Source organism: Lissotriton vulgaris, chromosome 3_1, assembly GCF_964263255.1.
Source record: "Lissotriton vulgaris chromosome 3_1, aLisVul1.2, whole genome shotgun sequence".
NCBI classification, from domain to species: Eukaryota; Metazoa; Chordata; class Amphibia; order Caudata; family Salamandridae; genus Lissotriton; species Lissotriton vulgaris.
The window spans coordinates 2,056,846,412-2,056,863,752 of NC_141689.1; the positions used below are offsets into that span (position 1 = coordinate 2,056,846,412).

Here is a 17,341-nt window from a genome sequence, read left to right on the forward strand (position 1 = left end):
CTTCTCTTCCCTTCGAAGACCTACAAGAAGAATATAGTTTGACTTCAGCTCAAAGATTTCCCTATCTGAGATACACACAAGCTTTACAGAGACACATACAGCGGGGCACGGCCCTTTCTGACCATTCCTGCTTGGAAGATAGGCTCCTGCGGAATCCATGATTGAAAATGCGGCCTCAACAATATATCGTAAACTCATACACAATATGCTAGACCCCCTGTTGGCCCTCCGTGTTGCCTGGATCGACAACCTAGGCAATATAGATAATGAGAAATGGATAGAGGCATTGCAGAACCCCAGGGAAATTAAAATCCGCACAAGATTTAGGTGGATACAGCTCAAGATACTGCATCACTACTACTACTCACAGTGGGAGAGATCCTTTTTACATATCTTATGGGAATGCCCCAAGGTTACCCAGCTTTGGCAAAGAGTCCCAATGGATACCAAATGGCTCCTTCTAATGATCAGGCGAGAGACAGATAGATCCAGATATGTCGCAAAACAAAATATCGCCAGGTGCTGGGACGTGCCCCAACCCCCGTTAGTGACTGAGTGGGAGAGAGATTTAGATTGGTGCCAGCGAGCAGAGACTGTGTATAAAAGTAGGGGGTGTGCCAAGAAATGGGAGAAGATATGGGCACCATGGCGCGAGTACAGAAAGACATAATGGGATGCGGGACCTACACCATAGATTTATCCAATATGTAAGGTATGATAAGCCCTCTGTGTTAACTCACTTCCTGCTTCTAATGATGACTGTTGTCATAGTATTGCCCTTTTTATGCCTTAGAAGACGGAATAGTCCTCCCCTCTCTGACGAGGTATTAATGACTCGAATCGACCTAGTGATGTGCATGCATATTTTCTTAAGAATGTACTGTCCCTTGAACTTGTTCAGTAAAAATATGTTTTTTTTTTAATATTAGAGGAAGAGTTTGAGCTTTCTAGGCAACTGCTTGGCCAATGAAAAGGCATACAAGAAGAAGGTGGCAAAAAATTACTTCATAGGAAATCTGACTACACAAACTCAGAATATTGTTAAAATAGGAACAGCGCCTCTAATCTGGACTAATGACAATGACAAGCACTTTTAGTCCGGGAAAAAGGTTGGGGCACATTACAGAAAGAGTTTGCTCTCAATAGGTTTTTCTTACTTGTGTGGTTCTCTAGGCTTTGTCCTGAGTAGCTGTAGCGAGCCAGAGATACACTCCTGGCTTACTTCTAATGGTACGAAGGATGGACGAGAACACACATTCTGGCCGGTTTTATTTCAAATTGGTCTCTGAGGCTCGAGAATAACAAATTTAATCTAGAATCCAAGCTCTGCAGGAAGGTAGTGTGAAGGACAGACACGTGTCTGCCAAATGACCCTAACTGAGAAAGAGCACCTATGTGCGTGGTGGAGAAACATTCTGGCAATAGTATTTTTATTTATTTATTCATAAAGGTTTATATAGCGCGACTCTCGCTAAAGCCCTTTTCACAATGAGCTTTGGAACCCTTTTGAGTTTAATCATCTTACCTTGTCGAAAGAGCACAGAGGGATCCCACAGCGACAACGTACTTTGCTGGACCCCATCCAACATATTCAAAGGCCACTGGAAGCGGGCTCTTTTCATCTAGTAGATAGTATGGCATCATAAGAGTCAAAGCAGCAGACACCCCAAAATAAGCCATGAAGCAGACAAGCAAGGAGACCACAATTCCAATTGGTATGGCTTTTTGAGGATTGCGTACTTCCTCACCTATGGAAGAAAAAGAGAAAGCATTTGTAGGGCATAGGACAGTAACATTACACAGAGTGCCAACTTTAGGGCCTACTGTGAGCCAAATATAATGCTGCATTGTCTGTATGTTGACTTCCTACAAGCAAAAAATGGGTTTAGGTGGAGATCAATTAAGGAATCTTGGCAAATGCTGATTGTGTTTTTAATAAAAAACATATTCCTTCATTGGAATGAACACATCATTTCAAAGAAAGCCTTTATTCGCAGATATTAACACACAATAATTCAAATAAGGGTGTGTAGGGATCAAAAAGATATACACAGCAGTAAAATAAATGATCTTTCAAAAAATAAGCCGGGTTTAGTTGATTGTATTCGAACCTTTCCCCCTCCTTATCAAATCACAAGAAGAAGGAAGGCCACACATGGAAATATGTCGTTACAACACGCGCGTTACAACGACCTACCATTACAACGCGGTTGTAACAACGCAAGTCGTTACAACGACTTGCGTTGGGGGCGCGCAAATTTAAAACATTTAATTTACTATTCCAACACCAGTCCCCGTGGATAGTAGGGAAGGTGTTGGGATAGTAAATTAAATGATTTACTATCCTCGAGCGCCCCCCAGCGCAATGCGTTGTAACAACTTTCGTTGTTACAACCGCGTGGTAATAGTAGGTCGTGGTAACGCGCGCGTTGTAAACGTTGCGCACCAGGCCACACAAAGCGCAACGGTACAATGAAAACATGTTTTTTGCAGCTGCAACTCCTTTGTTATGATTGACGGACCGTGAAACAAGTATGTACAACACTTCTGACACTGGCAAAGCCAATACGTTTGGCTTTCATTTTCAGTCATAATTCAGACCTATTAGGTTTTCCAATGCTGGGGCCTAAATAATACATCCATGCAGAACTGTGAACAAATATGTAAGGCCAAAAAGATCTACGCCCAAGAAGAAATATGAGCCAGAACCGTTGCAGCATGGGAGAGGTGTGATTATGGAGATGTGTTGGATGGGGGACATGGGAAGAAATAGTAAGGAAGAGGCGGAAAGGGAGAGGGGTGGAGAAGAAAAATGTGGGCACAGGAAAGACAGGGAAAACTGTGGGTGGGAAAGGTAAGGACTGGGAGAGATATGGTCTTGGTGTAGGCTTTGAGAGATGCGGGCATGGAGAGACTAGGGCAGAGAGAGGTATAGCAAGAAGAGGAGTAGGAAGCAAGAGGCGTAAATGGAAAGGATTGAGGGCTGGGAGAGTGCAGACTGGGTGCAGGCCGGGAGATGTATGGGCTGGGGAGATGCAGGGAGTCATGGTTAGGGAGTGGTACAGCTAGAGAGAGGTACTGGTTGTGAGAGGTGCGGCCACCATGTAGGCTGGGAGAGATGTGGCAGGATAACGTCCGGGCAGGGAGAGGTTCGAAAATGGAGGGAACACGCATGGAGAGGTACAGGCAGAGAGTGGTGAAGGCTAGGAGGCTTGCGGGCATGGAGAAGAAGGGTCAGGGAGGGTCAGGTAGAAGAACAGGGAGGCATATGTAGAGGTATGAGGAGCTGTGGGTTTGGAGAAGCAGAGGGAGCGTTACGGGACAGGTTTGTGCAGGCAGAATTACAGACAAGGAGACCTACAGACAAGAGAGAAAGAATCTGGAAAAGGTGCCGATAGAGACACGTGGAGGCAGCAACAGGTGAAGTAAAATATGAGGCCAAGGAAAGGTCTGATGAGAGGAGTGGGCTGGGAGAAGTGCAGTCAGATAGGTGTCGTTTGGGCGCAGGTTCGGGGGGGTACGGAGAAAGATGGGTGAGGGTTGAACGCGGGCTGAGTGGGATGCAGAGAGAGATGGGCGAGGGTTAGGTGCAGGCTGGGAGGGGTGCAGAGCGAGAAGGGTGAGGTGTAAGCACGGTCTGGGAAGGGTGCAGAGAGAGATGGGCGAGGGTTAGGTGCAGGCATGGAACGGGTGTAGAGAAAGATAGTTGAGTGTTAGACGTGGCCTGGGAGGGGTACAGAGAGAGATGGGTGAGGGTGGGACGCAGGTTGGGTGGGATGCAGAGAGAGATGGGTGAGGGTTAGGTGCAGGCTGGGAGGGGTGCAGAGCGAGAAGGGTGAGGTGTAGGCATGGGCTGGGCAGGATGCAGAGAGAGATGGGTGAGGATTAGGTGCAGACTCGGAACGGGTGCAGAGAAAGATAGTTGAGTGTTAGACGCGGGCTGGGAGGGGTACAGAGAGAGATGGGTGAGGGTGAGGGTGAGGCGCAGGTTGGGTGGGATGCAGAGAGAGATGGGTGAGGGTTAGGGTTAGGTGCAGGCTGGGAGGGATGCAGAGAGAGAAGGGTGAGGTGTAGGCACAGGCTTGGAGGAGTGCAGAGAGATATGGGTGTGGGTTAGATGCAGGCTGGGAGGGGTGCAGAGAGAGATGGGTGAGGGTTAGATGCAGGCTGGGAGGGGTGCAGAGATGTATTTATTTATTTATTTATTTATTTATGCGTTTTTATATAGCGCAGACTTTACCTGAAGGTGTCAGAGCGCTTCACAATAGGAACAGAACTGATACAAGAGAACATTACAAGTGAGCAAAATACAAAAGCAAACGTTACAATTCATGAGGCAAAAGTGACAATTGTGAGCAACCAAAATACAAGAGGTAGCAAACGGTGCATTACAGGAGGAAAAAGTGACATGTGTGCAGGTTACAAAAGCGTACAAAGTACAAATAGAGGTATAATACTGCAATAAATGGAGGACACTCAAACACAAGAACAAACGTTACGTAAGCAATGGTGGCACTTGTGCAAGTATCGAAAGCAAACAAAATGTAAGAGGTAGCAAACATTGTGTTACAAAAGAAAAGTGACGTGTGCATGTTACAAAAGAGTACCAAACACAGGTAAAAGGGTAATACTGCAATAAATGGCAGACTCTCAAACCACAAGAACACATTGGGAAGGCACTTCCATAGTCATAGAGAATAGAATTTACTATACTAAAAGGTGTTCCTTCAGATAACAGAGAGGGCATGAATTAACTTTGGTAGTGTCTCTGAAGGAGGAGAAATTTGAGGTCAGTTTTGAAGGCCTGAGAGGAGGTAGTGGTCCGGAGCTGAGGCGGAAGTGAGTTCCAGATTCTCACTGCGTTGCCTGAAAAAGATTGGGCCATCGATCTTTCCTTCTTGAAAGTGGGAGGTTCAAGCAGTAGATTTTCCGCATTTCGTGATGGTCTAGTGCCTCCAGAGAGTTTAACTTAAATTAAGTTGTGTGGTAAGGGTTACACACCAGCTAGGAGGGGTGCAGGGAGAGACGGTGAAGGTTAGGCACAGGCTGGGAGTGGGGGCAGCGAGAGAAGGGTGAGGGTTAGATGCAGGCTGGCAGAGGTGCAGAAAGGGATGGGTGAGGGTTAGATGCTGCATGGGTGGGGTGCAGAAAGAGATGGGTATGAGTTCGGTGCAGGCTGGGAGAGGTGCAGAGAGAGAAAGGTGAGGGTTAGATGTGGGCTGAGGGGGTGCAGAGAGAGAGGGTTGACGCAGGCTGTCAGGGGTGCAGAGAGAGACCGGTGAGGGTCAGGTGCAGGCTGGGAGTGGTTTAGAGAAAGATGGGTGAAGGTTTGGCCAGAGAGGGATAGGTATGGGTTAGGCGCAGGATGGGAGGGATGCAGAGAGATATGGGTGAGGGTTAGGTGCAGGACAGGAATAGTGCAGAGAAAGATAGGTGAGGGTTAGACACAGGCTGGGAGGGATGCAGAGAGAGACGGTTGAGAGTTAGTTCCTATTTTCCCACTAGGCCCTGCGCATTGGAATAACATAAACAGTAGTATCGACGTGGAACTGCGGATATTCCAGGCCTCCACTGACTATGCTAAACTTAATTGGGTTGTGTTACCAACTAGCTCAGAGGTCACTGGAAACTTTCTTCTCTGCATAGGAAGTGATCAGCTTCCTTGGCACAGACAAGAAGGGATTCAGCTTTCCAACAACCGTGCAACATGACAACTTTGCTCCTCAGATCAAGAGTCAATCTCTAGGGTCGTGTGAAACAATAGACATGTATTTCACTCAGTCAGTCTAGTGCAGTTTACTTTCATGAGATGTAGAGAATAGAGAGACGGGCGTTTGTCAATAAAGGTTAACATTTATTGAACAGTCTTTCTTCTCGTACAAGAGAAATGTATTGCCACAATTGCAATAATTGTTATTGTAAAAAGTACGTACAGTAAGATAAGTATTGCGAAATAGAACTGTAAAAGCATTGATATGGTTTCTTAACCATACAATGGTTTAAAAGTAATAAAACATATATACAGTCATATATACATTAGGCTAACATACTCAACTGGTGCTTCTAACTAAGCCTACCCCAGTGTGCCTGACCTAAGCCTAACACGTGAAAAGGGGAGTAAGTAAGTAGCTTTAAGTTAAGTTGGTTTTGCCAAGGTTTGTTTCAAGAATTCTCGTCTAAGGGTTTAGTCAACACCATACCTCTGAATAGAATGATGGAGGATTGGTATCTCCTTCAGGGGTCACTCGATATCCCAGTCACCCGCGAGGGTAAACCGGAAACGCCGTGACTGGATTTCTCTGCACGAGAAAGGCAGCGGGTCTCTTCAGCGCGTCGAGGAAGGAGGGGGGACAGCGTCCGCGGGCAGCTGGAATCTGCGGGATGTCTTCGCAGAGGGACGGCTGTTCAGCTCCTTAAGCGTACTGCACCATAGTTCGCGCTTTAGCGGCGATAATGGTATCAGCAGCTTCACCACCACAGGATAGCAGGCTGCAGCGACAGAGTGCTAGATTTACCAACACGGGGTCGTGCAGGCAGCTGGCTTCAGTACCTCGTACAACAGGCATTGCTTAAGGCAACGTTGGTAATATTTATACCTGACAGGTGCCGGGTTTGACGCAAGTTTGCTGGACATAAGACGTCAATTAAAGATGTCACTAGGAAGTGATAGTTATCAGTTGCTCATTAGAGTTCCATTACTAATCAAAACATAGCAAGCGGGGATTTCCAGGTTTGCTGAGTTTTTATCTTGTTGAAGAACTCGGAGTGTTATCTAGGAATATCAGATAGTGACTACTGCTCTGTCATTGCACTAATTGGTCGCAAAGGAAGTGGCAGAGAGAACTATGCTGGAATGTGGCTCTGTTCGTGTGAGGCCAGAGATGACTTTTCAGAAATTCGCACTTGAACGGTTATGCCAATATAGGGAATAAATGGATGTATAGCCGAATAGGGGCATAAGGTCACAGTATCGATCCGGAACCTAGATAAACACGCAACACCCACTCCACGGGTTGATGTCCATCAAAATTACTAAAACTAAAGCAATTAGATGTATGTGTAACATTGCCCACCCCAAAATACATAAATGCATTCGAAATAGGCGTATTTGTAATACATGAATTTAGGTACTGTACGTTTTTTAAAGCATAGTAATCATTCAAAAAATTATTGCATATGAAATCAATGAACGATTATGCAAAAGGAATTACACATGAAGTATCTCTGACAGAAGAAAAGGCGAGATAAATCATCACATAAAAATGCATTGTAATAACATGTGTGCTAGAGGCTGGTGTAATGTTGTTATGTCTCTAGATGTGTTTAGAAATAGAAGTATGAAGCTTCTGTTCTCTAAGAATAGTTTTTACTTTAAGCAAAGAATTGTTCGTGCCAAAAAAGTTCAATATTAGAAAAATTGTCCAATTCAAAGAAAATAGATTTCCAAAGCTCTTGGCAGTTTTTGTTGATCAAAACTGAAGGCCGAATTCAGAGTTCATGGGAACGCTGTGTGTCGGAAAACTTTTAAAAAGTTATTGTTTCTCTATGGGTGAGAACATCGTATCAGACAGGCTCTCAAAGAATTGGTCTACAAAATCAGGTGATAGTTCAACCAAATTAGATAGCGCTGTAACTTGGCAGGTGTGAGAATGATTGCTGTCATTGAAGGCAGGACCAGCAATGCTCACAGAACGTTGTACCTGGATGATGTTGCTTTTGTCACTCGCTCTACTGTTACCACTTGACTGTAGTACAGGAGTCTCCACGAATGCCGTCATCAGGATTGGTAGCCGCTGGGGACAACACAATGCGTGAGCCGTTATTGGACTGAGCAAAGTATCGACGTCCATTGGTACTGCTGATGGAAGTGAAAGACAGATGTCCAACACGCATTCATCACCGCAAAGCATACACCGTAGCACAGGTAAAATGCAATTTTGCCATATCGGTCTGAAAGAAAGGAACCAGGTCATGTTTAGATCTCTCAGCCTGGCCAATCCAAGGACGTTAGTTATCCTGTCCCGGTAGCGCATTGCTAGGATTGTCTCTTCCATTCCCATGGGAGCTATGTCTGAGCCGAGGCTTGCCATAACGAAGCAGGAGGGTCAAAAATAGAATCCCTGCGACGAGTCCCAAAAATAATGGTATGCCGCCAAAAATGGAGTGCACAAAATTAGGAAAGATTCCCAAAATTGCCTGGAAGGGTGTTAGCAGTCCCGTAAAGACTGTCTTAAATATGCCTGGGATGCTTGTTGCACTAGACATGTTAAGGAGTTGGCTGAACATTTCTACGAAATGCACGGGGCAATTTGTTGATAAAAGGTCATGAACTTCAGTAGCTGTCCTTGCAACTAGGAGATCATACGTCTCTGTAGATGACGTTATAGGCACTGTTGTCTGTAAAAGTACAGAATTCATTTTGCTTAATGTATCAATTCGTATAGAATAGAGATTCAGACGAGGCCAGATGGGAGTCACTATGTCTGGAGGCCCACTCGGAAACAATGCTTGCATACAGCATTTGACCATGGATGTTACTTCTACTAGATAACTTTTCCCTGGCGCGAGGCCACAACATCTGTGATCCGTTCTAAGAATGTAACTCCCGTTCGAAAGTTGCATAAAGAAGGGCTCTCTCTGAGTTGCAGGTGTGACTAGCTGGTGGCATGAAAGGTTGTTTGAATTTCCATCACATGCTCCGTGTAAATTAATACCCTGACACAAAAGTATACCGCTTAGTGAATGTTTACAATTCTCACCACTAAGAAATACATTTTTGTCACTGTCACTATAGCAAGAATGAGTGTATGGTAATCTCCATTCGGATTTTACATATCCTTTACCCAATTGTTCATACTGGCCAGCAGGTATGTACTCAAGGCACTTTTTAAATCGGAAAGTTGTTATCGGAATTGTGATAATTCCGTGTATTATCCATTCAATGACAGGACTCTCTGACATTGTCAATGGTAATCTCTCGAGTTTTTCGATGCTCAGGATTGTATAGTCTGCTCCTTTCTGTGCCAAACTGATCTGTTTATCAGTAAGGTTAAAACTGGAAAATAATGACGTCGTGTTGATTAAACGCCAAGGCACATAGCCTGAACGAAGATTTTGCAGCGTCCAGCCTAGTTCTATAATAGAGCGTAATTGAGACTGGCCATGTTGTAACATTAGCAAATCTCTGTCTATCACATCAAAGGCAGAGGATACAATATTGTCCAACGAATATATTCTGGAAGACAGAGTCATCAACCCATTGTCTACCACAGAAAGTGATTTCTCCAAATTAATACGATCAATTTCTTGTATTTTTTCAGCAGTTTCAATTTGCTTTACTTTCCAAGCCTCGTTGTAAGCAGCATAGATACTGGTCGCTATGAAACGCTTTTGACGCTGTTTGCGTGGTCCAAGAATGAAATCGCGCAAATCAGCACCATCTTTTAGTAAAGACAAGTGTTGCTTAATTTCAGCCAGTGTGGACGTAGTTAGCCATTCAAGGCAGAGTTTCCCTACACTGTATGTTGTTATAATCCCTGGATGTTGTCTCTGGGAATATCTAGGGTCTAATCTGGTCATTTTTAACCCCTGTGTTTTATTCAGGAATCTATCTTGACAGCTATTTGTGTCTGTAGGCCAGATTAACCACTTTTTCCAATTAGGATTTGTTCTGTTGAAATGTAAAATTTGTGACACGTCTAACTCAATATCAGCGGTTGCATTTTCTGGTATTGGCTTCGGAATAGACGGTGTTTTAAGGTCTTTGATCTTAGCTAGGCCAAGACAAGATGTTTGGTGTATTGTGTCATTTAAAAATAACATTTGTTCTGGTATCATGCAGGTTCTAAATAGTGCTTCAATGCCTTGCACCTGCCAATCTTTTGTACCCCAAATTGTTTTCGTTTCAATATTATTTTTCCAATAATCAAAACCAAATGTCATCATTTTGTCATAAAATGCTTCTGAATATATCAATTTAGAATTTGTCAGCATTGTTTTCATTCCTGTTTTATCTAACAGTTTGTAATAAAACGTTTCTGCATTACTGGTGTTAAACCCTGAGAAGTATTTGAATTTCTCAAAAAATGCTTTAGAACTGCTTTTAGGTGGTGTAGAACAATGTTCCCATTGATTATACATAAAAACATTTCTAGGCTGTGCAGATTTATGCAAGTAATGATCCCCATAATGGGTGTAACAGAATAACTGCTCATAACTAGATGAACCTTGTAAATAATCATGATCTGTGAATCTAGCTGACATTACTAAATCAGACATCATGTCATTAATACTGTTAAAGTCCCAATCATCAGAGAATGTACTTGGTGTCACAAAGTCACTTAAGGAAACCTTTAGTTGATGAGGATACTTCAGGATTTCGACCGGACCATAGATCTCATAGTCTGTTTTCTCCCATACTATCCCACCAGGTATTGGAATTGCTGTGACATTTACTGTTGACAGTTCTCTTTTCTTCACGTGGGATGATCTGTGTGGTTTCAGGACTAGGTTGATGTTCTGACTTGCTGTGTCCATTGTAATATATTTTCCTTCAATGAATTTTCCCAAACACAGTACCATGATGAGCCAAAGCAGGAGGAAAAATACACCTAGACCGAACCAGAACTCTAGCCAAGGGGAAATTAGGTAGATTTCCTTCAGTTGATGAAAGAGTTCCGTTGCTTTTTCTTTAAAAGTCTTTTTTGTTTCCGGCATCACTTCGGGGTCATTTAAATCTTCAGAGAAGTTGTCGAAGTTGATGAAATAACCAGAGGCAGTTCTGTCAATTGATGGGATTGTTTTTTCAATCTGTCTCTCGGTAGCACTTTCTGATGCCACATCATTGTAGACTGGTGTTGTTTCTTGACGAACTGTTTCAATCTGTGTTTCAAGAGGCACGAGTTCCATGGCATTATTGCATAGTCCTTCATTGTGCACTGCAGGCTGATCGAATGTGATTAGTCTTTCAGTTTGAACCTCTTGGATTGTTGCAAGTTTGGGTATTCTGTTGTTTCTTGGGAGTCCACTGGGCCTACTGTTGATTATAGGCCACATGCTTGTGGTTTTACCAGATCGATAGACACGACTCTGTTCTCCTTTTTACCAGCAAGGGGCGGTAGCACAACTGATCTTGTTCCGGTGACTGCCAAGACAGGTACTGCTTTTCTATAAGAAGGCCCAAATTCCTTCTTAACCGCGATCTTTTCTCTGACTAGATCCCCAATCTTTGGAATCCAGACAGGCCTTGCTGGGGCTGTTGCGGGTGGTGCCTCGTCAGTGGTACTTGGCTGTTGCTTTAACTTTATGTTGCTTAAGGATTTTCTTGTTTCATTCAGTTCCTGTAAAACAGCCAAACGATCTTTGATGTCAAAGTCTGTCGTTTCTTCTTGTACCACTGACATCTGACTATCGAGGTCCTGAACTCGTATTCTAATTCCGAACAATAGTTCGTATGGGCTGAAACCTTTTAGAGAATTTCTTGGCATGTTGTTAAGACTAGTCTGGACACTTATTAAATGTTTGACCCACCCAGCGCCTGAACCTAATACCTTCGCTGTTATAGATTGCTTTATGTCACGGTTTTTTCTTTCTACCACACTGTTCCCTTCCGGGGTATGACGGACAAGAATACCGCAACCCAATTCCCATGCTGGCCATGGCCTCCTTATAGGCTCGAGAGCTGAAAGCAGGACCCTGGTCAGAATGGAACGTGGTAATTGCGTATGTGCCGATATAGACTTGCAAATCTTTTATAACCGTTCTAGCGTCAGCCGAGCGCTGGGGGCCTCATTTTTTAAGTGCTTTTCGTCTTAATGGTGTACACTGGGATGCGCTTCTCTTCTTTGATTGCGCAGATAGACCGCCTTATGCTGTCTAGAAGGGATCCTGAAACTACACTGGCCTGTTCATTTCTGCGATCTCGGTTGCAGTTTTCACAATTTTGAGCAAAACATTGAATATCTATACTCATTCCTGGCCACCAGTACTCTGATTGTAATTCTTTCAGAGAGGCTTTGATTGTTTGGTGTCTCAGACCCAACCCCATGTGTGCTTCCAGTAAGAGGAAGCCCCTCCTGCTCCTGTTTGGAATTACTCTGTCCCCCACTCCAGGGATTCGAGCAAAAGGAACGGAGTTTGCATCGATTATGTATGCATAATTGAGTGGATAGTTTACGGGTAGTGCTGCACAGTCGCCTTTTACGGTCGTTTTTACTGCCAGCATGGTTTCCCCGTCTATGTATTTATCTGTACGCTTTTTTGTGGCTACGGAAGCCGGTTTAGTTGCTTCCGCTGTGGCTGTATTAGCCAATGAATTCCCTGCAACGTGAACGCCATCACGTTGAAGACTCTGTGCGTGAATCACGTGAGTCTTTTGTAGTTCTTTGTGTAAAAGAGCTACCTCGTTCCAGAGCAATTTATGCTTTATTGTGGCACCTGTGTCATCTTTGTAGTCGTTTTCGATCCAACTCTGCAGTTTGTTATTGTAAGAGTTGACGCAAAAATGAGAATCGCACACGATAAGTGTCGGGAATTCACGTTCTGCATTTTCGAGCGCCATCTTTAAAGATCTGATTTCAGTTCTTTGAACCGAACAGTTTCTTACAGATTCAGTTTTTGTTACTTTCGGCCTGAATTTACCGCACAGCCAACGACCTTTAATGATCGCACACGCTGCATCGTAGGATTTGCTCTCTATGATGAAATGCTGTACAAAGCTATCTGTATAGATTATACAGGCGTATTGTGGGAGAGGCAGAATTTCGATTGGCAGAGGATATTCTTCTTCATATTCTAAATCATTCAGTTCTTCAAATTGCGGGGCGAAATAGTATTTCACGTCTTCCGCTCCTAGAGAATCTATACATTGTATCCATTTCGGATCCAGTGACACTGTAGGCAAGTTTACTGGGCTGAATAGCGCCTCGAAGGCGGATTCCGCTGTAAGGATATTAATCCGTTTGCCGTGTGCTAGTTCTCGTTCATTTACTAATGCAATTTGCACTGCTTTCACAGTTCTTTCTGTGGGACTGAATGCTTTTTCTGCTTGTGTGTACAAGTGAGATTTAATTGAAATTGGTACCTTTTCTCCCTCATTAGAGGTTAGGTACGTGAATCCGCATCTTCCTGGGATGACTCGGATTACAAGATCGATCGTGTTGTCACGTGTATCTAATTTTGTTTTTGCTAACATGTCTGTTTGCAGTGATCTCAAAATTTCTGTGTGTTTTTGAGTCCAATTGATTTGTTTAAAATCAGGTTTTATTAGTTCGTAGAGAGGTTTAACCCTTTCTGCGTAATTAAGAATGTAAGTTCTTCCGAAATTCAGAAAACCTAGAATGGATTGTAAATTCTTCAGCGTTTTTGGAGCTTGGAGTACAGCGCACTTCTCTAAGAAGTTGTCCGCTAAGCTTTTCCCTTCACTTGATAATTCGTACCCTAAAAATAGTACTGTCAGATGGGCAATTCGGGACTTTTTAAAGTTGAATTTGTAACCCTCTGCTGCGAACCCAAGTATAATGGTGTTCACTCTTTTCAAGTGAGTATCCAAGTCGTCGTCTGTGAGATAAATATCATCTACGTAAGATAATGCTTCATCATCATAGATTTGTAGTAACTCTGTTACCCTAGCTGAGAATAGTCCTGGGCTGTTCTTGAACCCCTGTGGGAGTCGACAGAATTTTTTCTGTGACCCAAATGCAGAGAAAGCGGTCAAATATCTGCTTTCCGGTGCAATGTTTTGACAAAAGAAACCATTAGAAATGTCTAATGTCGTTTTATATTTTTTCCTAACTATGTTATTCATTAGGGCTGCACTATGCGAGTTTTGTACTGAAAAAGTTTTGCAACATGTATTAAGATGTCTGTAGTCCAAAACTAGACGATATGAATTGTCTGGCTTGGAGACAGGAAACAAAGGATTGTTCATTTGAGAGGTGCATGCTTCAATCACCCCCTGGTACTCAAGTTGATCTAAGATCTCCCTGACTTGTTTTTTTGCTTCTTGCTTTATGGGATACTGCCGTTGGGCAGTTGGTTCACTTTTTAATTGGATTTTGTGAGGCGGTGAATCCTCATCCCATCCTACATGATTTTTATACAATGCAGGTGCCTGGGCCACTGCCCATTTCCTTGCATATGTGTATTTTTTGTGAATCGGTATGTGATTCGAGAAGGCAGGCTTAATCACTTCTTCGCCACGAGGGCACTCCCTGACAAACTCTGGGGGCCAATCTTTTTCAGCTAACAGAATATCATAGCCTTTTGAGAGATTATCCCAAAATAGACCTTTTATTTTCCTAGTCTTATCACCCTCTATATGCAATGTTATTTCGTATATTTTATGGGGCTCGCTAAGTCTGGCGTCGGCAGTTTCAACCTGAATGTATTCATTCGTGTCCACTGTCTCCAGATGACTCATCAAGATCTTGCGCGCTATACTGATTTCTGCTGCACTGTCCAACATTGTCAATGCCCACTCCCCGTTTTTCAACTGTGTCCTCAGTATTCTCGGCATGGTTGATTACTCTAATACTGGCTACCTTCTTTTTCTGAAATTGAGATTTTTTACTCTGAGCAGGTTCCTTGTCTTTGGACTTGGTGTGCTCTCCTGGGTCTGACCGTCCTCTTCTTTCCGAGTTCTGTGGAAAAGATCGAGAGGGACGTGTATCAATACTTTGATATCTATCTAGTTTTTTCAGATTATCCCTATTTCTAAGGTTATATCTTTTCTCAGAGGGCTCCCTCTGGGGAGACTGGCGTTCTCGAGTCGGAGTTCTTTCCCTCCGTCGAGGAGACCTTCCTCTGGACTGGAAAACTTTTTCCTTGGGCGTGGATTGTTTATTTCCATCCCAGCTCTTTTTAGGAGTGTTTAAATTATTTTTAATAAATAATTTTTCAGGATTTTCGAGCAGTTGGGGCTTTACCGGTTTCCCACCCAAGCTGTCTCTACCTAATTCTTCATAGCATTTTTCTATGATTTTTGCAAGCTCAACAGGATCTTTTATATCTGTTTCCTTCAACTTCTGGCGGATCGCCACAGATGCTGCTTCTCCCTTTATGTTGGCTAATAATATAGCCGTGACCTGCTTGAAGTCTTTCAGTAATTTCATACCTAGATTTAAAGCGGGCTCTGGACCGAATTCATTTTGAATCTGTTTTAGCACTTCTGGTATTACCGCCATAGACGGAACACCGTGTGTTTTTGTGTAAATGGAAGCAAAGACTGTACCCCAAGTGTCGCAGTCCTCCACGTGTGGTGCGATTCCCATAGGAAGGCAGATGGTCAAGATTCTGTGTTTCTCAATGGGGGTAGTATCAGGAAATACTGCCTCTATTTGAGTGATTTTCTGTGCTAACCAGAAAGGAATTTGTTCCCGTTTTACGGGTGTTTTACCAAGACATGACTGTATGTTCTGTGGTGTAATTTTATTTGTGTTCCCCTGATGAGGGGTCAGCTGTGGTGTATTAACAGCTGGCTGGACTGTTGCAGTCCGCATTACATATTGGACTAATTGCCTATGTATTTTTATTAATGTGTTTAGCTGTACTAACAGCTCTTCTCTAGACATTTTTGCAATGTCAGGATGTGGTGTGTAGCTGGCTAGAACCGGCCACGTGGCTCCTGGTCTACCTAGTGGACCGAGCCTAGTTATTTGATCAGTATGTTTTAGGGCGCCATTAAACCAGAGCAGGCGCTCTTGAAATTTAAGTGGAATTTCAATCTCCTCGAAAGGAGCGTACTCTTCCGGAGGTTTCTCTATTTTGTAATAGTGAAACTCTTTTGTTCTAGCGTTTACCGCTGGAAAGTTTATCCATGAATAGAATACCTCTGTCTGCCGATACTCGTGAGCCTCTATCACGAAAATTACTGTACCACCTTGAGGTGTCAGTCCGTTTTCTATAAGTTTTAAAGTTATAGATCTTCTTAAGTGGACCGGGATGATAATAGCATCCGGGTCTGTGTATTCGGGACCTTGCTGAGTCTCATCTGCTGCGGCCCCATTGGTTCCGTTATTTTCTGGCATTGTAAAAATGCAAGGTTTGCAGAGTAGGTCTCCAAGGAGACAAAGATTAGATGCACAATATTTTGGAACACTGTATCCTTCAACGTTGAATAAACCAGAGCTTTACATAGGAATCTCTTCCTACTAAGGTCGGGCGGATTTTAACCTTTCACCCACTCCAGACGTCTATTGGAGTATTTACGGGAGAAAGGGGTGTGAAATATGCACGACTGAGTTACTCTAAAAGTCTTGCGTTAGTTTATCGCCTTACCAAACGTTTGGGCGCCATGTAGTGTAGTTCCTAGTTTCCCACTAGGCCCTGCGCATTGGAATAACATAAACAGTAGTATCGACGTGGAACTGCGGATATTCCAGGCCTCCACTGACTATGCTAAACTTAATTGGGTTGTGTTACCAACTAGCTCAGAGGTCACTGGAAACTTTCTTCTCTGCATAGGAAGTGATCAGCTTCCTTGGCACAGACAAGAAGGGATTCAGCTTTCCAACAACCGTGCAACATGACAACTTTGCTCCTCAGATCAAGAGTCAATCTCTAGGGTCGTGTGAAACAATAGACATGTATTTCACTCAGTCAGTCTAGTGCAGTTTATTTTCACGAGATGTAGAGAATAGAGAGACGGGCGTTTGTCAATAAAGGTTAACATTTATTGAACAGTCTTTCTTCTCGTAGAGAAATGTATTGCCACAATTGCAATAATTGTTATTGTAAAAAGTACGTACAGTAAGATAAGTATTGCGAAATAGAACTGTAAAAGCATTGATATGGTTTCTTAGCCATACAATGGTTTAAAAGTAATAAAACATATATACAGTCATATATACATTAGGCTAACATACTCAACTGGTGCTTCTAACTAAGCCTACCCCAGTGTGCCTGACCTAAGCCTAACACGTGAAAAGGGGAGTAAGTAAGTAGCTTTAAGTTAAGTTGGTTTTGCCAAGGTTTGTTTCAAGAATTCTCGTCTAAGGGTTTAGTCAACACCATACCTCTGAATAGAATGATGGAGGATTGGTATCTCCTTCAGGGGTCACTCGATATCCCAGTCACCCGCGAGGGTAAACCGGAAACGCCGTGACTGGATTTCTTTGCACGAGAAAGGCAGCGGGTCTCTTCAGCGCGTCGAGGAAGGAGGGGGGACAGCGTCCGCGGGCAGCTGGAATCTGCTGGATGTCTTCGCAGAGGGACGGCTGTTCAGCTCCTTAAGCGTACTGCACCATAGTTCGCGCTTTAGCGGCGATAATGGTATCAGCAGCTTCACCACCACAGGATAGCAGGCTGCAGCGACAGAGTGCTAGATTTACCAACACGGGGTCGT

The 17,341-nt window shown here is 43.6% G+C and overlaps 1 protein-coding gene across 2 annotated transcripts in view; it reads right to left on the reverse strand.

Moving 5' to 3' along the window:
- The window catches only part of SLC7A2 (solute carrier family 7 member 2), a 511,922-nt gene that overhangs the window by 88,012 nt on the left and 406,569 nt on the right, over nt 1–17,341 (reverse strand). For both annotated transcript variants that reach the window (XM_086962584.1, XM_086962583.1), the window contains exon 6: nt 1,526–1,748. In XM_086962584.1, coding sequence (XP_086818710.1) covers nt 1,526–1,748 — 223 coding nt within the window. The remainder of the gene's footprint in view (nt 1–1,525; nt 1,749–17,341) is intronic.